Raw genomic sequence first — 22,402 nt, 5'->3', positions numbered from 1 at the left:
GCTCTTTCTTTGTGTTTGGTTTTCCTGAGCACTGACCTCTGGGGTAATGAGGCTGGAGTAGAGGGAGACAGGTGCGTGGATAAGGAAGGAAATACATAAAAGAAAAGGGGTTAGAAGTGTGCATACGAAAACTTGTATTATATTTATTTATTTATTTATTTATTTAAGACAGAGTCTTACTCTGTCACTCTGGCTGGAGTGCAGTGGTATGATCTCAGCTCACTGCAACCTCCGCCTCCTGGGTTCAAGCGATTCTCCTGCCTCAGCCTCCCGAGTAGCTGGGATTATAGGCGCCCACCACTATGCCCAGCTAATTGTTTGTATTTTTAGTAGAGATGGGGTTTCACCATGTTGGCCAGGCTGGTCTCGAACTCCTGACCTCGTGATCCGCCCACCTCGGCCTCTCAAAGTGCTGAGATTACAGGCGTGAGCCACCGCGCCCGGCCAAAACTCGTATCGTTATTAATTAGCACCTAGCTTGTTTGTGTCTGACCATCAAGTAGTAGTTGTTGAATAAACAGTGGATACTCTGATAGATATGAAGATAGGAGGAAAAGGATGAAAGGAAGGAAAGATTCTGAGACCTGTGGAAGATGTGTAAGTAGAAGGAAAACATTCTAAAGCAGGCATGTTGCCCAGCTTTCATTTTTGCTTCCTCAGGTCCCTAGTAGGCTACCAAGACAAGGTGGAGCTCTGGCTAGTATTCTGTAGGTTTCCCCCCATCTCCAGGTTTGGGTTGGAGCTACCCATATCCTCACTCTTCAGCTCACTCAGCTCTCTCTTCAATGTTTTGCACTCTTCCTCTTCCTTCCCTTCACATGCCTCTCAGTTTTGCGCAATCAGGGCTGGAGTCTTGGAAGAAACAACCACCATTTGCAAAGTTATCATACTGTAATTTTCAGTGAGGAGATTCCTGGCCTCCAGTTCATGGCAGAGACCATCCTGTGTTGCTCTCCAGTACAGGTGTCCTCTGATGGAGAGAGGGGCACCTGCCTGTCCTTAGTCAGAGAGGGCTTCCAGGTGGAAGACTGGAGAGAGAAATGGAAAGAAGGGTAATAAAAATGGGAAAATGAAGGAAGAGAAAAGGTAGATGAGAGAAGAAGGGAAATCAATTCTACTTGGAATTCAGAGTGTTCCTGAAAGTGCAAATTGGAATGTCCCCATAGCAAAGATGCCAGTGAGTGTGCAACTTGATGGATGAGATGTCCCCAAGGACCAATCCCTGGGCAACCAGGCTCTCCTCCACCCCTGCCAAGATGTGACATCACTCAGAAGGGATTTCCTAGAAGAAGGAGAAAATAACTTGAAAAACCTATGTCAGTAGTATGTATCATAAAACCATTGAACTAGGGAGAAGAAAAGCCCTTTGGGTCATCTTGTCTCCATTCCTGCCTCAATGGTCGATCTGAGAGGTGAGGCACTGGGCAGTTGCTGTGGAATGGGCAATGAGACCAGCTAGGGTGGGATTCCTGCTTAGGGGCAGTGAAGGAGGAATGAATCAGGTGGCAGATGGGAGTGCCTCCAGCTTCTCTGCCACCTGTAAATGTGTCTCTAACAGCTGGCCTCTTTCCCCTCTACCTCCCAGGAGGAGTCTTCCCTCCACCCAGGCTCTCCAGCTCCTCCTTTCCTCTGGGAATGTGATCCCTCAATAGCCCCCCTCTTCCTCTTGTTGCTTCTGTTTCCCTTTCCTGGCTTTTTATTCTCTGCTTATAAGAGAGAGAAGAGAACTTACTTAGCTCTTCAAGGAATTGCCCTGAAAACAAAAAGAAAGAAATAAGTGATCAGTGGAAGATGAACAGCACCTTCCCCACATCCTCCCTATGGACATTTGGAGTGACCCACACTGCCCTTTCCACTGGGGGGGCCCACAGATCCAGTAAGTGGTTCTCTTCACAGTTTCTCAGAAGCACCTGGGGTTGGGCATGGGGACAGAGGAATAAGGAAATCCCAGCTCCCCTAATCTTGAGTCCTGTTTCTATTCTCTTTCGGCTTCCCATTCAGAGCTGACTTGGTCCCCCACTATTTGGTGGTCTTGCCTGCTGCCCAGCCACTGCACCTGCTAGTCTTCGATGTAGCCAGTTGTAGCAGATGATCAAGGCAACCAGGGGTCCAAGAACCGGCACAATTACAAACAGGGTTATCTTCCAGCAGGGCACCCTCAGAAAGTGGGGATCTGAATTGTTCACCAGAACAAACAGGGTTAACATGTGTTCCCCTCATGCCCCACCCACCTGTCTTTTTTGGTTCCTTAACCTGGGGTCCTAGAACACCAAAGGACTCTGGGGACAGAATTCAGAGAGTCCACAAACTGGGATGAGAAAAGTACTGCCTCCTTATTTTCAATAACTGGATTTAACATTTTCTTTCATTAAAAATGTAACAACTGCCAGGCATGGTGGCTCACGCCTGTAATCCCAACACTTTGGGAGTCTGGGGTGGGCGGATCACGAGGCCAAGAGTTCAAGACCAGCCAGGCCAACATGGTGAAACCCCGTATCTACTAAGTGTAAAAATTAGCTGGGTGTGATGGCGCATGCCTGCAATGCCAGCTACTTGGGAGGCTGAGGCAGGAGAATCGCTTGAACCTGGGAGGCGGAGGTTGCGGTGAGCCAAGATCCTGCCCCTGCACTCCAGCCTGGGCCACAGAGCAAGACTCTTGTTGATCCCACCAACACCCATTCCCCCAAGTCTTGGAAAAAACAAAACAAAACAAAACAAAACAAAACATGTTACAACTAACCACAATATGAGCAGTACCTGTGACTTAATTACCAATGGAAGCCATAGATGTTTTCATTCCCATTAGAGTTATTGCAGAAATCTTGAAATACTGTTTATGTTTATTAGTATTTTGAAATTAAAGGTTATTGGTCTGGGCCTGGTGGCTCATGCCTGTAATCCCAGCACTTTGGAAGGCCGAGGCAGGCAGATCACCTGAGGTCAGGGGTTCAAGACAAGCCTGGCCAACATGGTGAAACCCCATCTCTACTAAAAATACAAAAATTAGCTGGGCGTGGTGGCATGCGCCTGTAGTTCCAGCAACTTGGAAGGTTGAGGCAGGAGAATCGCTTGAACCCAGGAGGCAGAGGTTGCCGTGAGCCGAGATCGTGCCATTGCACTCTAGCCTGGGTTACAAGAGCAAAACTCCATCTCCAAAAAAAAAAAAAAAAGAAGAAGAAGAAAGAAAGAAAGAAATTACAGGTTATTAGACTTGCTGCTACATTACTTAATGTATTACTTTTGCTAAAGAAACATTTACGGCCGGGCACGGTGGCTTCTGCCTGTAATCCCAGCACTTTGGGAGGCCAAGGTGGGTGGGAGGTCAGGAGGTCGAGGCCAGCCTGGCCAACCTGGTGAAACCTAGTCTCTACTAAAAATACAAAAATTAGCTGAGTGTGGTGGCGGGCACCTGTAATCCCAGCTACTCGGGAGTAGCTGAGAATTGCTTGAACCCAGGAGGCAGAGGTTTCACTGAGCGTAGATCGCGCCATTGCAGTCCAGCCTGGGTGACAAGAGCAAAACTCTGCCTCAAAAAAAAAAAAAAAAAAAGCCGGGCGCGGTGGCTCAAGCCTGTAATCCCAGCACTTTTGGAGGCCGAGGCGGGCGGATCACGAGGTCAGGAGATCGAGACCATCCTGACTAACACGGTGAAACCCCGTCTCTACTAAAAATACAAAAAATTAGCAGGGCGTATGGGCGGGCGCCTGTAGTCCCAGCTACTCGGGAGGCTGGGGCAGAAGAATGGCGTGAACCCAGGAGGTGGGGGTTGCGGTGAGCCGAGATCGCGCCACTGCACTCCAGCCTGGGGGACAGAGAAAGACTCCGTCTCAAAAAAAAAAAAGAAACATTTATGTTACTATATCACAAATGTGATTATCGGTTGATAATTATATTTCAATACAATGATTGTTTTTGCAATCCTATGTGTTCTATTTTATGTGTATATTTAAAAACATTCTGCAAAGGGGTCCTTTAGACTTCACTGGAGTGCCAGAGAGATTCATGGTACAAAAAGGAGTTAAGACCTTTCATAGTCAAGTCCTCCAAAACAGATACTATTCCTCCTCTTTGGGTGTGTAAAGACGTGTGTGTGTGTGTGGTGGGGGGGGGGCGGTCCACACACTGGTCTAATTTCATAAATCATAGGATAGAACTCTGTGTGCCAGGTGACAAGAGTAGAGTCACCTACAGGCTCGGGAGGAGGGGCAGTGAAGGAAGTTTGCTCAGAGAAGGTACCATCTGTGCCCTAATGACACCTTCTAGTTTCTGCAACATTTATCTAACAAATATTTGGATGCTCTTCTGTTGCCATTGTCTTTAGGCATTGGGCAATCTGCAGTGAACAAAAAGGCTATAAACCATGTCCTTGAGGGGTCAATTCCTAGTGGGGTTTGGTGGCTTTTCTATTCCTCCATGAGGTCTTCTCTGATTAGTCATGTTCTGTACTCATGGAAACATCCTGAGTTTGTAAAGCAGAAATATAAGTACAGGTGATACAGTTGTGTCTTGTTTTTGTTTGTTTCACCTCCCCAACCAGACATCAGGTTTACGTGTCAACAATCTATTTACCAAAAAAAGTAAAAATAAAAAATAAAAAAACAGTCTATTTACCTCTGTTTTGCCATTCCTGAAAAGAGAGATCATGTGCATAAGGAGTTAAACAGAATAAGATAACGTTTTCATAAAGCAGTTAGAATAGTGCCTGGCACATAAAAACAGTACATGAGTATTTTTATTATGATTTTACCAATCCTAAATGCAAATGACTTCTTATTTAAAGAAAGAAAAGAGAAGAGAGGAAGGGACCCAACCAGGAGCCAGGGGTCCTTGTTCCCCCAGGTGACTGGAACTAGAGTGAAATACCAAGTTGACCTGGGAGGGCCTAGATATGCCAGAACTTACCAAAAGTCCGGTGGAGATTCTCTGAAAGAGAAACAAATGGAAATGGGTTTAGCAGGGCACTCAAAAAGGATCTTTTATCCTGAGTCTTTGTTATTTAATTACTTAAAATTTGTTCTAGGCACGACACACCCACCATAGAGAAAGGGAAACTGAGGGGAAAACAGGGTATTGAGAGAGAGAGAGACGTCCGAGAACGCTACAATATCCGTTATGCCAAAAAACTGAAGGGCAAGAATTGGGAGAAATGATGACTGGAACTCACCTATCTCTGCTCGAAGTTTTCCTAAAATAGAAAAAGGCAACATTTTAGTTCCTGCATGCTCTGGCTCTCGGTGGGGACCCTCCCACACCCAGCGCCTGGGCCCCTTGTGCAGGCTATTTCTCTGCGGCCCGGAAACAACCTTAGGAGAGTAGGAAGAGCACTGGATTTAAAGCCAAGGGTTGCGGCTCTTTCTCTAGCTATAGTCTAGATACAATAGCGAATGAAGAATGTGAGCAATGCCCCAAGCCAGCACAAGGATCTACTACCTCCCAGCTGCTCTTTGCCCCTTTTCTTGGATTCTCAGTTCACAGTGCTGCTCCAGCCCACCGCATTGCCGCTTTGTAGATCTAAAGCCACTTCCCATCTGAATGAGGAAGGAGGAGCTGAACATTTAGTGAGTAGCTAGCTACTTTGTGACTGGATTTGTAGTAGGCACTTTGCATGACTTTAATCCTCCCTACAATTTAGGAGGGAGGATGTTTTCTCTATTTGACAGACAAGGCAACTGAGGCTTGGAGAATCAAAGAATTTTGCTGTTTAGTTCAGTACCTGAGATGGAATTCAAACCCAGGCTGCCTGACTCTAACATTCAGATTCTTTCTGCTCAGCCGTGTGGGCTGAAGGCCTTTTTCTGTGTGGAAGTAAACAAGCAGGCATCTGGGATGAATTCAAGGTGAGAGAAAGGACTTTATTGTTGATCCCACCAACACCCATTCCCCCAAAACATTCCCCATACCCTCCTTGCTACTTTCTCCTCTCCTCTTAGTAACAAATGGGAGGTGGGGCATGGGGAGGAGTGGAGACTCTTCCTGCTCTGGCATTGGGGAGACACTTGGTAGGAGGAGAAGGCTCAGAATGAAAGCTCTAGGCAAAAAAGAGGAGCTTCATCAGCAGCTGAACCTGAGTCCTCAGTGTTGAATGGAGAAGGAGGAAACAATTTTCGAACGCCTACTGTGTGGTAGAGACTTTCACTTCAGTATCTTTATTCAAAATTCCTAATAGCCTAGACCTGTCTGACTTTGAAGCTCACACACTCCCAAGTTGCATAGAGCTGCTACGTATGACACAGAGGCCTCAGCTCTACCACTTATAAGTTATATCGGTTTGAGTAAGTCACTGAACTACTCCTGGCCTCAGTTGCATCCTCTGTAAAATGGGGTTACTATATGCCATAGTTAGCTCATAGGGAAATGCTAAGTCCGATTATTCATATGAAAGCATTCCGTAAGATGTAAAACTCTTTCATCATGGAGTTATTTTTTTTCTTTATCACTCAATAGTGAGAAGAAGTTCTGAACCCAGAAGTCACCCACAAATACATGTTAAGTGGTGTAGCTCCAAGAAGCCAGCTCATTTAAAGGAAGGATCCTGATCCACCCACCCTCTGCCCTGTACCTCTCAGTCTGTACTGCAGGCAGAGGAAGACAAGGCCAACAGTGATCTGCAGGAGGAGCACAGGCAGCACCGCGAGGAGAACCAGCACTCCAGGGCTGACCCAGTAGAAAGGATCTGAAAGGCAGGACCGACATTGCCCAGAGCTGAATCCTCAACACTCAGCATGGTGCCTGGGGCCCAATAAATCAGGTCAAATAAAGAAATGAATATCCTCAGGATTCAAAGAAGGTGATACAGAATTGGTCCCTGAGCTTAGCCCTGAAGGAAAAACGGTTTTTTTTTTTTTTTCCAGGAAATGCTAGTGATTTAGAATGACAAGTGGTTTAAAGTCAAGACTGTGTATTGGGTCAGGCTGGGAGAGTTTTAAGGAGCAGCTAAGGAATTTAGATCTGATCCTCAAGGCCGTGGGGGTGCACTGAAGGATTCCAAGCTGAGAAGTGACCACATCAGATTTAGCACCTACAGGACTGGAGAAGATAGGGAGAAATGTTAAGAGACTGTGATAACAATTAAAGTAAAAAACAACACGAACCTGAACTAGGACAGTGGTAATGGTATAGGAAGTCAGGGGATTCAAAGCTTAAATAGGGAATAAAAAATACATATTTATTTTCAGTAACCTTGAAACTGAAATTTAGTGTTTATTTTAATTATGCTTGTAAGCAATACACCACAGTAATATGAACAGAACCTTTGACTTTGTCGTCAATAAAAATCACAAATATTGGCTAGGTGCAGTGGCTCACACCTGTAATCCCAGCACTTTGGGAGGCCGAGGCGGGCGGATCGCCTGAGGTTGGGAGTTCGAGACTAGCCTGACCAACATGGAGAAAACCTGTCTGTACTAAAAATACAAAATTAGCCGGACGTGGTGGCACATTCTTGTAATCCCAGCTACTCGAGAGGCTGAGGCAGGAGAATCGCTTGAACCCAGGAGGCGGAGGTTGCGGTGAGCCAAGATCTTGCCATTGCACTCCAGCCTGGGCAACAAGAGCGAAACGCCATCTCAAAAAAAAAAAAAAAAAAAGAAAGAAAAATCACAAATATTTTCATGTCACATTAGAAAAGTCACAGAAATCTCAAACTATCGCTTATGTTCATTACTATTTTGAAATTACACTAATTACTAGGGCCACCCTAACTCTTCTTAATTTAATATTTTGATAACTGTATTTTGGTATAAATGTTTTATTTGGTGTATTTAAAACATTCTTCTGGCTAGGTGTGGTGGCTCTCCCCTGTAATCCCACCACTTTGGGAGGCCAAGGCAGGAAGATTGCTTGAGCCCAGGAGTTCTCGAGGCCAGACTGGGCAACATAGTGTGAGACCCTGCCTCTATGAAAAAAAATTAAAAATTAGCTGGGCATGGTGGCACAAGCCTGTGGTCTCAGCAAGTCAGGAGGATCACTTGAGCCTGGGAGGTGAAGGCTGCAATGAGCCATGATCGTGCCACTGCAACCCATCCTGGGTGACAGAGTGAGACACTGTCTCAAAAAAAAAAAAAAAAATTCTGAGATGGGGTCTATCAACTTCATCAGCTTGCCGAAGGTGCATGACACACAACAAAAGGTTAAGAGCCCTCTTCTAGAGCTTTTAAGAAGGTAGTTTACAGCGGGCGCGGTGGCTCACACCTGTAATCCCAGCATTTTGGGAGGCCAAGGTGGGTGGATCACTTGAGGTCAGGAGTTCGAGACCGGCCTGGCCAACATGGTGAAACCCTGTCTCTACTGATAATACAAAAATTGCCAGACATGGTGGTGCACGCCTGTAATCCCAGCTACTCGGAAGGCTGAGGGAGGAGAATTGCATGAACCTGGGAGTTGGAGGGTGCAGTGAGCTAAGATCGCACCATTGCACTCCAGCCTGGGCAACAAGAGCAAGAGCAAAACTCCATCTCAAAAAAAAAAAAAAAAAAAAAAAGAAAAGAAAAGAAAAAAGAAAAAGAAGGTAGCTTACACAGGATTCAGTAACTGAACAGATGTGCAGACGTGGAGACGTGGAGTAGGTTGAGCAATGAGGGAGGGGGACCTTCACTTCTGTGGCTCCCATCTATTTCCCATTCTAGGTCTGCTCCTCAGCATCCAAAAGCTCCACTCTAATCTCCATGTGCGATGCTGCAGCTGAAGCCCTTTTCATCTTGATCTCTGCTTTAAGGGAGCTAAGTAAGGATAATGACATCAAAGGTAGGGATACATCACAGCTAATAACGTTAAACTGGTCCAGGAGGGTTGCTTAGGTATAATTACAATCCTTCAAGCTGTAGACTAAGGCTTCTGTCTATTATTGTGTTCCCTAAAAGAAGATGCAGCGACCTTTACTTTCAAGGTTTTTTTTTTTTTTTTTTTTTTGAGACAGAGTCTCGCTTTGTCTCCAGGCTGGAGTGCAGTGGCGCGATCTCGGCTCACTGCAAGCTCCACCTCCTGGGTTCACGCCATTCTCCTGCCTCAGCTTCCCAAGTAGCTGGGACTACAGGCACCCGCCACTGCGCCCGGCTAATTTTTTGTATTTTTAGTAGAGATGGGGTTTCACTGTGTTAGCCAGAATGGTCTCGATCTCCTGACCTCGTGATCCGCCTGCCTCGGCCTCCCAAAGTGCTGGGATTACAGGCGTGAGCCACCGTGCCCGGCCCATACTTTCAAGTTCTTAATGGAAGTTACCTGTAGCAATGTGATTTAGTGAGTATATACTTAAGGGTTTTTTTCTCCCAACCCCCCACATTTTTCCTTTCACAAATAATTAGAAAAGAGAGAAAAGCAGACATTATTAGCCTCTGCATGTAAAGCAACAAGAAGTATAGAGTATCACTGATGAACTATATTTGCCAAAGTAAATCAAACACAAATGTCATTGCACCTGCACATCTATCAGTTTACAGAAAAACACAGGGCATGGAGGACCGTATTACATAGCAACTTGGGAATGTCGTCAACAAAATTCAGACCGTGGGAAACCCTAAGGGCAAAGGTCAACAGGTGGGTCACGTTTGAATCTCGCTAAAAGAAACCAACTGTAAGAGTATATTTATAAAACAATCAGGAAAATTTGACCATAAACGGGGTATTTGATGATATTAAGAAATTTTTGTTGAGTTTTTAAGATGTGATAATAGTATTGTGGTTATTTATTTATTTATTTAATTATATTATTGTGTGTGTGCGTGTGTGTGTGGCTTTTTTTTTTTTTTGAGACGGGGTCTCACTCTGTTGCCCAGGCTGGAGTGCAGTGGCACGATCTCAGCTCACTGCAAGCTCCGCCTCCCGAGTTCACTCCATTCTCCTGCCTCAGCTCCCAAGTAACTGGGACTATAGGCACCTGCCACCAAGCCCGGCTAATTTTGTTTTTGTATTTTTAGTAGAAATGGGGTTTCACCATGTTAGCTAGGATGGTCTCGATCTCTGGACCTCATGATTCGCCCTCCTCGGCCTCCCAAAGTACTAGGATTACAGGCGTGAGCCACCGCATCTGGCCTATTTATTTTTTAAAAAATGTTCTTCGCTGGGTGCAGTGGCTTGTGCCTGTAATTCTAGCACTTTGGGAGGCTGAGGTGGGAGGATCGCTTGAGCCTAGGAGTTTGAGACCAGCCTGAGCAACATGGCAAAACTCAGTCTCTACAAAAAATACAAAACATTAGCAGCGTGTGGTGGTGTGTGCCTGTGGTCCCAGCTACTATGTAGGCTGAGGTGGGAGGATGGCTTCTGCCCGGGAGGCAGAGGCTGCAGTGAGCAGAGATCATGCCACTACACTCCAGCCTGGGTGGCAGAGACAGATCCTGTCTCAAAATAAATAAAAAGAAAAAAAAGAAATGATCATGCTGCCTAGGATTTACCTCAGTAATTGAGTAGGGGAGGGTGGTAATGAGTGGGGAGCCGGTGAAGTGGGTGGTCCCTGGATTGACAAGTGCTGCAGCAAGGTGGTAGGCACTTGGAGGCTCATTATAAGATTATCTCTGGTTTGTATGTGGTTTTTTTTTTGAGATGGAGTTTTGCTCTTGTTGCCCAGGCTGGAGTGCAATGGCGCGATCTTGGCTCACCGCAACCTCCGCCTCCCGGGTTCAAGCGACTCTCCTGCCTCAGTCTCTCAAGTAGCTGGGATTACTGGCATGCGCCACCATGCCTGGCTAATTTTGTATTTTTTAGTAGAGATGGGGTTTCTCCATGTTGATCAGGCTGGTCTCGAACTCCTGACCTCAGGTGATCTGCCCGCCTCGGCCTCCCAAAGTGCTGGGATTACAGGCGTGAGCCGCCGCGCCTGGCATTTGTTTTTATGTTTCATAATGAAGAATTTAAAGAAAGGATTAGAGACAACTAGTAATAAAATCACAAAAATGACAAGAAAAAATAAGTAAAAAAGAGACATTAGAAACTCTTCAGAGAAAGAGCAGAAGTAGTTACACCTGAGACTTGCAATAATAACATTACTTTATCTCATTCCTAAATTTGTCTCAACTTCCTGGCTCCGAAGCCTAGGCAAAGGGTCCCTTTTTACTTGTAAAACAGTTTCCTTTTAGATTCTTAGGCATGCAGACTAAGAGGTGGGAACAGGAGGTTGGAATGTGGTTAGCAACCCAAAAGAGAACTTTCTCCCCTGAGGCAAAGTCTTTAGCTGCTTTTCTTTTTGTCTTCCTTGTTGTTGTTGTTGTTGTTGTTTAATTTTTATTTTATTTTTTTATTTTTTTTGAGACGGAGTTCACTTTTCTTGCCCAGGCTGGAGTGCAATGGCATGATCTTGGCTCACTGCAACCTCCGCCTCCCAGGTTCAAGCGATTCTCCTGCCTCAGCCTCCCAGCTGGGATTACAGGAATGTGCCACCATGCCAGGCTAATTTTTTATTTTTAGTAGAGACAGGGTTTCTCCATGTTGGTCAGGCTGGTCTCGAACTCCCAACCTCAGGTGATCCACCGCCTCGGCCTCCCAAAGTTTTGGGATTACAGGTGTGAGCCACTGCACCCGGCTTGTCTTCCTTTTTTGGTGTGGTGAAACTGAGGGAGTTTGTTGAGAGAGGCAGTTGCTGAGCTAGGAAGTTGTTGAGTAGGAATGAGAAAAATCTGCAAACTGGAGAGGGTCTCACTATCAAACTTTTCGACAAGTAGAATTTCCCCAATAAAAACAGCTGTATGAAGAACATTCTGAGACACACAAAGCTATTTCCATATCCCTGCAGGCAGTCTCTAGAAATAGTGCTTTGTTGTTCCACATACAATGCCATCTTCTGGTCCCAGCACTGCAATGGTCACTCCCACCTCCAAGATACAATAGTGATCAATTGTCTGATGTTTGCACTGCAGGTGGGGAGGAGGAAAAGGCAAAGGATCTGACCCACAGGCTCTCAAAACAGTTTAGTTCTTCAATTAAATAGCAATTAACTTTCAAAGCTCTCCCTCCATCCACTTCACCTTGTCCACATCTTAATCATCCTGCGATAGAGCAAAAAATATTCTCCAAAATCACCCATCATGCAAAACATGTTGAAAATGAAATTCTGAGGCCGGGCACCATGGCTTATGCCTGTAATCCCAGCACTTTGGGAGGCTGAGGCGAGTGGATCACCTGAGGTCAGGAGTTTGAGACCAGCCTTGCCAACCTGGTGAAACCCTGTATCTACTAAAAATACAAAAATTAGCTGAGTGTGGTGGTGGGCACCTGTAATCCCAGCTACTCAAGAGGCTGAGGCAGGAGAATCACTTGAACCCAGGAGGTGGAGGGCGCCATTGCACTCCAGCCTAGGCGACAGAGTGAGGCTCTGTCTCAAAAAAAAAAAAGAAAGAAGAAAGAAAGAAAGAAAGAAAGAAAGAAAGAAAGAAAGAAAGAAAGAAAGAAAGAAAGAAAGAAAGAAAGAAAGAAAGAAAAGAAATTCTGCAATTCTGCAGAATGAAATAGTGGAGGTGCAGCCAAAAGGTGACATCTCCTTTCTATAATTATATTTAGACATTTGATTTACTCGCTTATTCACTAGGACCAAGCACAGGCGTGTGTGTGTGTGTGCTCACAAATACAGGGTTGTTTTTTGTTTGTTTGTTTGCTTGTTTGTTTTTTGAGACGGAGTCTCGCTGTGTCCCCCAGGCTGGAGTGCAGTGGCGGGATTTTGGCTCACTGCAACCTCCGCTTCCAGGTTCATGCCATTCTCCTGCCTCAGCCTCCCAAGTAGCTGGGACTACAGGCGCGTGCTACCACGCCTGGCTAATTTTTTTTTTTTTTGTATTTTTAGTAGAGACGGGGTTTCACTGTTTTAGCCAGGATGGTCTCGATCTCCTGACCTTATGATCCGCCCGCCTCAGCCTCCCAAAGTGCTGGGATTACAGGCGTGAGCCACTGCGCCGGGCCCAAGGGTTTTGTTTTTTGTTTTTGTTTTTTTTAGAGACGGGTAGGGAGTGGGGTGAAGGTCTTTGCTCTGTCACCCAGGCTGGAGTGCAGTGGTGCAATCATAGCTCACTGTAACTGCAAACCCCTGGGCTCAAGCCAGCCTCCCGCCTCAGCTTCCTGAGTAGCTGCAAGGGAAACCACCATGCCCTAGGGTTTTGTTTTTGTTTTTGTTTTTGTATCCTACAGCAGCTTGCTCTTATCACTCAATAATACCTTACAGAAGGCCTCCAAACCATCTGGCCTTGTGCTAAAATAATCTTTTTAATGCCTGCATAATATTCACAGTATGGCTACCATTGTTTATTCAGTCACTTACCTACTCAAAGGCATTGATTTTGATCCCGATTTCCTTGCTACTCTGAATAATGATGCAACAGACATCTCTAAGCATGAGTTTCTGTTTATTGATGTGTACATTTGTATGGAATTCATTCTCAGGAGTGAGATGTTTGGGTTGAGGGATCTCATCTCAGTTGAGAGAATAATTGTTCTTGGCCACCCAACAGTTAATACCTAATAGTATATGGCACTACTCACCTTCTACTTTCAATTCCATTGCTGCCTCCTCTTGGTAAGAATGATCTCGGAAGAAGCAGGTGAAACCTCCTTCATCTGAGAACCTTACATTCTGGATCCTGAGAGTCACCTTTCCCTCACCAATGGCATCTTTCAGCAGCTCTGTCCGGCCCCGATATTCAGGTGCCTGCTCTCCATCTTGGTCCCTGCCGTTTCTGTAGAGATGAACCACCCTAGAGAAGGGGGGGCGGTACCACCCCACCTCCATGCCTGTAGCGTTCTTCCCAGGAGATATGCGACATGGCAATTCCACTTCATCCCCGACCAGAGCCCGGATAGGGTGCCTTGGTCCTATCACTCTGAACTGCCCTGTCCAAGACACCAAAAGGAAGAGATTTAAGATCAGAGGGAACCTTGGCAAGCAAGCCTGTCATGAGAAGGGCTGCTTCAAAACAGGGAAGGAAGAAGACACTCGACTTTTAAATGAAATTCTAGAGCCAGGGAGGATTGCAATTGTGCAATTGTGTTCTTCTTCCTTTTTTTTTTTTTTTTTTTTTTGAGACAGTCTTACTCTCTGTCGCCCAGGCTGGAGTGCAGTGGTGCAATCTTGGCTCACCGCAACCTCTGCCTCCCTGCAACCTCCGCCTCCCAGGTTCAAGTGATTCTCCGCCTCAGCCTCCTGAGTAGCTGGGATTACAGGCGCCTACCACCACGCCCAGCTAATTTTTGTATTTTTAGTAAAGATGAGGTTTCACACTGTTGGCCAGGCTGGTCTCGAACTCCTGACCTCAGGTGATCCACCTGCCTTGGCCCCAAAGAGCTGGGATTATGGGCATAAACCACCACACCTGGCCCCAAGTTTCCTTCTTGAGAACAACAACAACAACAAAAAAGACTCTGGTTATAGAGATACTGTGAATGTCCTGGACAGAACATTCTAGCAATCATCTCCTCTCAGCATCTGCCCATCTTTTTGCCAGCTGCAGCCATCTCTGACTCTTCAGCCCAGCCTTTAGGTTCCCTCTTGGAAGGTGGTGCAGCATCTTGAGGTTGAATCCTCCCATGGGCCTCCCTGTTAGGACTTGGCCAAATTGCTGCCTATTCTACCCTCAGAGGTTTTGCTTTTGTCACTCCATCCACTTTAACTGTCTCTCCGTCACTTCTCACTATTCAGTCCTTGTTCATACCTTGTTTCCCAAATTCTCCTCTGAGATCTTCCACCCTGGGGATGGCTCTATTTCACTCTTCCTTCCCCTGTATCTTCCACCTCACTGTGGCTCCTGGACCCTGACCCGAACAAGTTCCGTGTTTTTTTCTATGTGGATGTGTTTCTTAAGTCAGACTCTGAGCTACTAAGAAACAAGGCTGCTTTCTCCCCTAGACCTGGAGAGTGGATGCACTGGGCCTCTGTTAGTCAGGTGGTTCCCTGAGGATGGGAATCTTTCTGGTTATTTCTCCTCTGCACGTGACAGCTGGGTTCCTTTATAAAAACCTACTGGTGCCTGATTATGCAGAGCAAAGTCTCAAACATGACAAGATATTATAATTCCACAAACATTTATTGAGATTTACTATGGACAGGCACTGCTAAGCATGTTACATATTTCATGTAATTCTGATGAGAACTCCAAGAGGTTGTTATTATTTAATCTCAATTTGAGAGGTGAAAAGACAAAGCTGGAAAGACAAGTAAGAACTAGTTCAAGGAAAGCCTTGAGTTAGTCACATTAAGGAGTCTGGGTCGGGCGCAGTGGCTCATGCCTGTAATCCCAGCACTTTGGGAGGCTGAGGAGGGCAGATCACTTGAGGTCAGGGGTTTCAGACCAGCCTGGCCAACATGGTGAAACCCCGTCTCTACTAAAAATTAAAAAATTAGGCCTGGCGCAGTGGCTCACGCCTGTAATCCCAGTACTTTGGGAAGCTGAGGCGGGCGGATCAGCAGGTCAGGAAATCAAGACCATCCTGGCCAACATGTGAAACCCCGTCTCTACTAAAATACAAAAAAAAAAAGAAAAAATTTAGCTAGGCGTGGTGGCAGGTGCCTGTAGTCTCCGCTACTTGGGAGGCCAAGGTAGGAGAATCACTTGAACCAGGGAGGCCGAGGTTGCAGTGAGCCGAGATCATGCCACTGCACTCCAGCCTGAGCAACAGAGGGAGACTCTGTCTCAAAAAAAAAAAAGAGTCTGGACTCCATCTTGAAGGCTGTAAGAACCACCCACGGAAGGTTTCTGAGGAAGGGAGGCATGTCAGCAGGTCTATGTTTTAGAAAGATAATATAGCAACTTGAGGATGATTGAAGGAGCTAAGCCCTAGGAAACTAGCCTTTCTGTTTTCAGGGTCTCCCCAGGGCAGGAAAAAACCATGCCTTACCTGCATAGCTGGAAGACACTTGGAGGAGGAGGAGGAGGGGGAAGGAGCAGAGGCAGCTGGGCAGAGAGGGTCTCGATAAGCTTGCCATCTCCACTGTTCCTGGGGACAGAGAGCCCCCGCAGCAAGGTCAAGCCAAGTGGAGGCCCTTAGGGTGCATGACCCCTTACTGCTGAAAAGCCCGAGGGAAGATCTTGGAGGGCAGTGCTGCCTGGGCCCTGCCTCCACTCCGGTAAGTGCTGCAGCTGTGCCCGCAGAAACAGCCCCACGTCACCCTTGCCAGGCACTCAGACAAAAGGGCTACAGACTGAGGGGATGACCAGGGTTTGCCTTCCCCACCCCCCCAGAGCAATGGAGCAGAGGCTGCCTGGTACTGGGCTTTCCTCCCCCACTCCCTCCTGTAGATCCAACCTTTGAAGGGTCTTCCAGGGGCTAATTAGTGAGGAAGGATCACTTACAGGACCTCAGGAAGAGGCTTGTTCATGGAATATGTAAGGTTCCTCCAATCCACCCCAGCCCTACCGACTAGTCAAAAGAGAGAAATTATTATTGGTTCTTAAAAAAAGAAAGAAAACGTAGATTTTTTTTTCCTATTTCTATTATCTCACAACTGTCATCACCAGACCATCCTTCTTGATGTCTAACCTCCCTTTCTTCTACCGCGAATCCAAACTCTGTTCTGTACATTTGTATATGTGATAGGTCACTTGGGATTTGTTAGTTTCTTGTTCCCAAAGAATATTTTTAGGGAAGTCATGAGATGAATGTCAGGTGTGCTCAGAGAGGCAAGGTTGGAGGAAGGGAGACCAGCAAGGGCAGCAACTAACTATGTCAGTCAACACAGGCAGAAGGGACAGAGCCAGCATACAGGACACACTCTCCAGCCTTCACATCACTTGCCAGTTTCCTCAGTGTCACAGGGGAGAGTGAGATCTGGAATGGAAAATGACCTTTCTCTCACCTCTGGGCTCAGCTGAGAATTGCAAGCGTGAGACCAGCATTGGTAGCACTGGTTCCAAAAATAGACTTCCCAATCTTTTTTTTTTTTTTTTTTTGAGACAGAGTCTCGCTTTGTCACCCAGGCTGGAGTGCAGTGGCACGATCTCGGCTCACTGCAAGCTCCGCCTCCTGGGTTCACACCATTCTCCTGCCTCAGCCTCCCGAGTAGCTGGGACTACAGGCGCCCGCCACTACGGCCAGCTAATTTTTTGTATTTTTAGTAGAGACAGGGTTTCACCGCGTTAGCCAGGATGGTCTCGACTCCTGACCTTGTGATCCGCCCGCCTCGGCCTCCCAAAGTGCTGGGATTACAGGTGTGAGCCACCGTGCCCAGCCAACTTCCCAATCTTAAGGCAAGTATGCCTCATCAAATAAGGAAAAAAGGCTCAATTTAGAACCGTGCTGTCCAATGCAGCAGTCACTCCCTGCAAGTGGCCACTTAAAATTAATTACAATTAAATTAAAAATTTGGTTCATTGATTACACTAGCCATGTTTCAAATGCTCCATAGCACTACAGCTAGTGGTTATCTCATCAGACAACACAAATACAGAACATTTCCATCGTCACAAAAAATTATATTGGGCAACACAAAAATTCATATTGGGCAGCAAGGGGTAGAAACACAACTGAGACATACATTTCTGCTTTTGTCCGAGATGGGCATAAGGAGCTAGAAGGACACTAAGGTCAGCTGTGTTTGGGAACTGCTTATTCTTTCACCCTGCAAGGCAGCCAGCTTTTGGACACAAGCAGTGTTTGGCTACTCTGGTGCTGTGTGGCTGAAAGTCAAGATTGCAGGGGTGAATCCCATGGAAAAAGTGGCCACTGTGGATCCCTGGCTTTTTACCAACTGGGGATTTTCTCCTTCAAAAACCTAAAATGTCCTGGGACACTTTTTCTCCCTGATGCATATTCAGGTAGGAGAGTTATGCACAAGATGCTTCTGGGCAGGGTTTGGGGGCGATAGGATGTATGCAATTGTCCAGCACCAAGCAAGCTGTCAAAAGCTGGATGGGAGAGCAGGATGAGGGTGGAGGCATGTGGGAGCAGAGAGGGTCAGGAGCCTGCCGAGCCATCACAGCCACTTCGGAGAAATCACAGCATCTCTGAAAACAACAACAAAAAAAACTAACCACCTTACTGAGATCTTCTATGTGCCGTGGTTCTAAGTGGTTTACTTGCATTAACACCTTTAATCCTCACAATAACAAAACAAATATTAAACTATTATCACCCATATCTTACAGGTGAGAAAAGGAAGGTACAAAAGAGGTAAAGGAACTTGCTAAAGTCACACCACTAGGGAGTGGCAGAGCTGCGATTTCAAGCCAGGCTTTCTAGTCCTAGAACTGGCTCTTTTAACCACTACAATACAAGGCTTCTGAAGAGCTCAGCTTATTTACTTTCATGCCCTCAACTGCCTCAAGTTTCCTGAAAGGGGAGGATTCCTGGAGCTGTGAGAGCAGTCCCTTGGCTGACATGGTCTTTGGACAAAGGTGATATATACAAGGGAACGCGAGAGGGGCCACCAGCAAAATGAAGCCAGTGGTGTTGCCACTTGCAGAAATCTGGGGTATAGGGGCCGGGCCCGGTGGCTCACGCCTGTAATCCCAGCACTTTGGGAGGCCGAGGCAGGCAGATTACCTGAGGTTGGGAGTTCGAGATCAGCCTGACCAACATGGAGAAACCCTGTCTCTACTAAAAATACAAAAATTAGCTAGGCATGGTGGCGTGCGCCTGTAATCCCAGCTACTCGGGAGGCTGAGGCAGGGCAATCCCTTGAACCCAGGAGGTGGAGGTTGTGGTGAGCCGAGATCCCGCCACTGCACTCCAGCCTGGGCAAGAAGAGCAAAACTCCGTCACAAAATAAAATAAAATAAAGAAATCTGGGGTATGGGAACATCAGGTATTGCCAGGAATAGAGCTCAGTGTAGATGTGTCCTAGAAGTGAAACCACCCTGTATCACCCTGGGAGCTGCTCATTTCTTTCAGCATTTAAATATTATTTTAATTGATTTTGTATAGCATATGTTATGAGATCCTGCAAGTATTCTTGAGTTCTTGAGTTGCCTCTTTTTTCCTTTCTTTTTTTTGAGACAGGGTCTCTCTGTCACAGGCTGGAGAGCAGTGGCGTGATCAGGGCTCACTGCAGCCTTGACCTCTCAAGTTTAAGTGAACCTTATGCCTCAACCTTCCGAGTAGCTGATACAGGTATGTACCAGCATGCCTGGCTAAATGAAAACTTCTTTTCTTTTCTTTCCCTTGGTCTCAAACTCCTGGACTCAAGTGACCCTCCTCCCTCAGCCTTCTGAAATGTTGGGCTTACAGGCTGAGCCACCACATGCAGCTCAATTTTCTTCCAGTGTTGCTGTCCTCAGTAATTTCAGCTTAATCTGCATCTCTCACCATGTCCAATGACAGACCATGTACACAGTAATATATTCAGAGTGACACAATGAATACAATAAGTGTGTGTGGTAATTTTTTTTAACATGCTGTATGCTGTCCATATGTGAAATAGTAAGCACTCAATAAATAGTAGCTTTCCTACATAAATACCCAGCAACAGTGCTGTATAAGCTTTTACAGATAATCTGTAAAATATATATATTTACATTATTTATGTTATCAGAAGTGATAATAGACACACTGTTTTGATTCTTGTTGTCCACTTAATTCATAATTCCACAATAATATATAATATGGCTTTTTTGTACTTTTGAAAATTGATTGTTAGCTGGGCGTGGTGACATGCATCTGTTGAGCCCGAGAGAGAGGCTGCAGTGAGCACTGATCATGCTGCTGCACTCCAACCTGTGCGACAGAGTGAGACCCTATCTCAAAAAAAATTTTTTAAATAAAAATAGATTCTTATAAAGTAGCATACTTTGAAATCTCAGCCAGCCAAAGCCAATCTGTATTTTCTCTAAATCCTTCCATTTGTATATATACCACGAGAGGGCGCTCCATGAAAGTCACTGCCTGTGAGGACTGCAAGCAGCGCTCACACATCCCTCCCTCTCCCTCCTCCCACCTGTTTTACATAAATGGTAACAATTTATCTTGAAGCTCTTTCCTTATCAGTACCTAAAGAACATCCTTGTTATTTTTATACAGCTTACAATATTTTATTGGCTGAATATAATATAGTTATTTAAGTAGCTTCACAAGACATTTAGACTGTTTCAGTTTTTTAAATATCTATTTTTACTAGGTTGAAGCAAAAATGTACTCAATTAATTTAAATCAATACATATTTAAAAGCAAGTGCTATGTGTCATACTTTATATTAGGCCCTGATTATAAAAGTTTCAGCAAGACAGACAAGACTCTTGCCTTCATGAGTTATATTCTAGTTGTATTGCAGTTCTATTCCAGTTATATGTTACCTAAAGGCACAAATTGATCAATGTCAGGCCATCATTTTCAACCTTTTTGCTCTTACATATAATTTGGCAATGAATATCAGCCTACTAAGGCCAGCTACATATTTTGAGGGGCAAAATGAAACTATGGACCTCCTTGTTTAATAGCAGGAAAAGGCCAGGTGCAGTGGCTCACGCCTGTAATCCCATCACTTTGGGAGGACCAGGTTGGAGGATTGCTCGGGCCCAGGGGCTCGAGTCCAGCCTTTACAACATAGTGAGACCGCATCTCTAGTTAAATAAATCTATTAAAAAATAATAAAATAGAAAATAAAAAGCAGAAAAAAAAAACCAATCTTTTCCTTTTTTCTGTGGTTCCACTGTCAACCTATTATGTGGGTTTTTTTTCTTTTCTTTTTTTTTTTTTGAGATGGAGTCTTGCTCTGTCGCCCAGGCTGAAGTGCAGTGGCGCAATCTTGGTTCACTGCAAGCTCCGCCTCCCAGGTTCAAGCCATTCTCCTGCCTCAGCCTCCCAAGTAGCTGGGACTACAGGCGCCCGCCACCAGGCCGGGATAATTTTTTTGTATTTTTAGTGGAGACGGGGTTTCACCGTGTTAGCCAGGATGGTCTGGATCGCCTGACCTCGTGATCTGCCTGCCTCGGCCTCCCAAAGTGCTGGGATTACAGGCGTGAGCCACCGCGCCTGGCCTTTTTTTTTTTTTTTAATTTCATGTCACACTCCTTCAGGCACAGAAGTACCTGGGGGAAGCGCAGACCTTCACAAATGCCTAGGGCCATGCCTTCCATTTGGCAAGGGAGGTAAGTAGGCCTGACCGCTCCCCTCCTTTCCACTGTTCCCAGGCCCCTGCTGGGAGCGAGCCTGCACAGAAGGTCGTGGAGCTGGCAGCTGAAAACCAGTCCTGGGGAGGCTGGGAGGCATGGGGAGCAGGACCTCGCTTGGGCCGAGGCTCCAAAAGTCTCTAGCCCATGTTCTGCTTTCTCATCGGACTTCATTATAAGACACAAATTGAAAGATAAAACTATTAAGAATTTCAAGACAGGAACCACAGAGCTTTAGAACCCAAACACAGTATCCCTTCTAAGCACGGGGCCCTTGTGTGACTGCCCTGGTCACTCACCCGTGAAGTTTACTCTGCTTTCTACACTGGTAGAATAGTTTGTTCAGAGACCATGTTTTTTGGTAATTTCAATAAATATTGATAAATTGCCCTGCACAAAGTTGTATACTTCACTGTACCCTGGCTTTCTCCTTAGTGAGTGAGGGAATAATATCATCCACCTCATCAGCGTTATCATGAGAACGACATGAATGAGTCCCTGTGAACTGTGAATGGTACACAGTAACCACTCAGTAAATGCAGTCATTAGCCCTTACATGCAGTGATTTTCTTCTGGAACTCCCTCTAGTGGCATATATATAAAGAGGAATTCACGTTTTCTTTTCTACTTTTGTGGCCCTATTTCCCATAATATTTGTGTGTTTAAATTGGTCTAGGTATTCCACTGAGGCTCAATGACTGATAGACTATAAAATGTCTAATTTACGTCAATTTAGCCAGATGCTTCCTAGGTAGGTCGGAGAAATGAGAACACTGATCCGAATCAACGTGAGGCAGCTCCCAGCAAGTGAGCGCTTGTAGCGTGTGTGAGCATGGGTGCTGTGGTGAATGCAGCCCGGGGCTGCTCTTTCATACTGGTTTATTTCTTTTTCTTTTCTTTCTTTCTTTCTTTCTTTCTTTCTTTCTTTCTTTCTTTCTTTCTTTCTTTCTTTCTTTTTTTTTTTTTGACGGAGTTTCGCTCTTGTTGTCCAGGCTGGAGTGCAATGGCACGATCTTGGCTCACTGCAACCTCCGCCTCCTAGGTTCAAGGGATTGTCCTGCCTCACCCTCCTTAGTAGCTGGGACTACAGGCACCCGCCATCACGCCCGGCTAATTTTTTGTATTTTAGTAGAGACGAGGTTTCACCATATTGGTCAGGATGGGCTCGATCTCCTGACCTCATGATCCGCCCGCCTCGGCCTCCCAAAGTGCTGGGATTACAGGTGTGAGCCACCGCGCCCGGCCTGGTTTCTTTCTTTTTTTTTTTTTTTTTTTTGAGACAGAGTCTTGCTCTGTTGCCCAGGCTGGAGTGCAGTGGCACGATCTCGGCTCATTGCAAGCTCCGCCTCCCAGGTTCACGCCATTCTCCTGCCTCAGCCTCCTGAGTAGCTGGG

General features: G+C 45.9%; 1 protein-coding gene across 5 annotated transcripts; it reads right to left on the bottom strand.

Annotated features, from left to right (window-relative positions):
• Positions 1-110: 110 nt before the first annotated feature.
• On the bottom strand, positions 111-16,121 carry MOG (myelin oligodendrocyte glycoprotein). Of its 5 annotated transcripts, XM_030803064.1 has the most exons (9): positions 15,805-16,121; positions 13,456-13,803; positions 6,560-6,673; positions 5,165-5,185; positions 4,903-4,923; positions 4,612-4,627; positions 2,057-2,173; positions 1,733-1,753; positions 141-1,282 (listed from the first exon to the last, which is right to left on the bottom strand). In XM_030803064.1, exons 1-8 carry the CDS (start codon positions 15,890-15,892, stop codon positions 1,741-1,743), a joined length of 738 nt encoding a protein of 245 aa, XP_030658924.1. In that variant the 5' UTR covers positions 15,893-16,121; the 3' UTR covers positions 141-1,282; positions 1,733-1,740. The 5 variants fall into 5 exon arrangements, with proteins under 5 accessions (XP_003272055.1, XP_012358697.1, XP_030658924.1 ...); XM_003272007.2 differs by lacking the exon at positions 4,612-4,627 and having other exon boundaries at positions 111-1,282; XM_030803065.1 differs by lacking the exon at positions 4,612-4,627 and having other exon boundaries at positions 13,456-13,798; positions 15,805-16,100.
• Between the last annotated feature and the right edge of the window lie 6,281 nt (positions 16,122-22,402).

Source organism: Nomascus leucogenys, chromosome 22a, assembly GCF_006542625.1.
Source record: "Nomascus leucogenys isolate Asia chromosome 22a, Asia_NLE_v1, whole genome shotgun sequence".
In the NCBI taxonomy this organism is placed as follows: Eukaryota; Metazoa; Chordata; class Mammalia; order Primates; family Hylobatidae; genus Nomascus; species Nomascus leucogenys.
Note: the sequence above shows the minus strand (reverse complement) of the source record. Positions and strands in the feature narration are given on the sequence as shown.

Excerpts from the sequence above, each read along its gene's own strand:
- MOG (XM_012503243.2), bottom strand. The coding sequence starts at position 15,892 with ATGGCAAGCTTATCGAGACCCTCTCTGCCCAGCTGCCTCTGCTCCTTC. Across the intron at positions 4,924-5,164 it reads AAAACTTCGAGCAGAGATAG|AGAATCTCCACCGGACTTTT; the intron begins GTGAGTTCCAGT and ends TTTCTCTTTCAG. Across the intron at positions 1,754-2,056 it reads GCTACATCGAAGACTAGCAG|GGCAATTCCTTGAAGAGCTA; the intron begins GTGCAGTGGCTG and ends TTTTGTTTTCAG.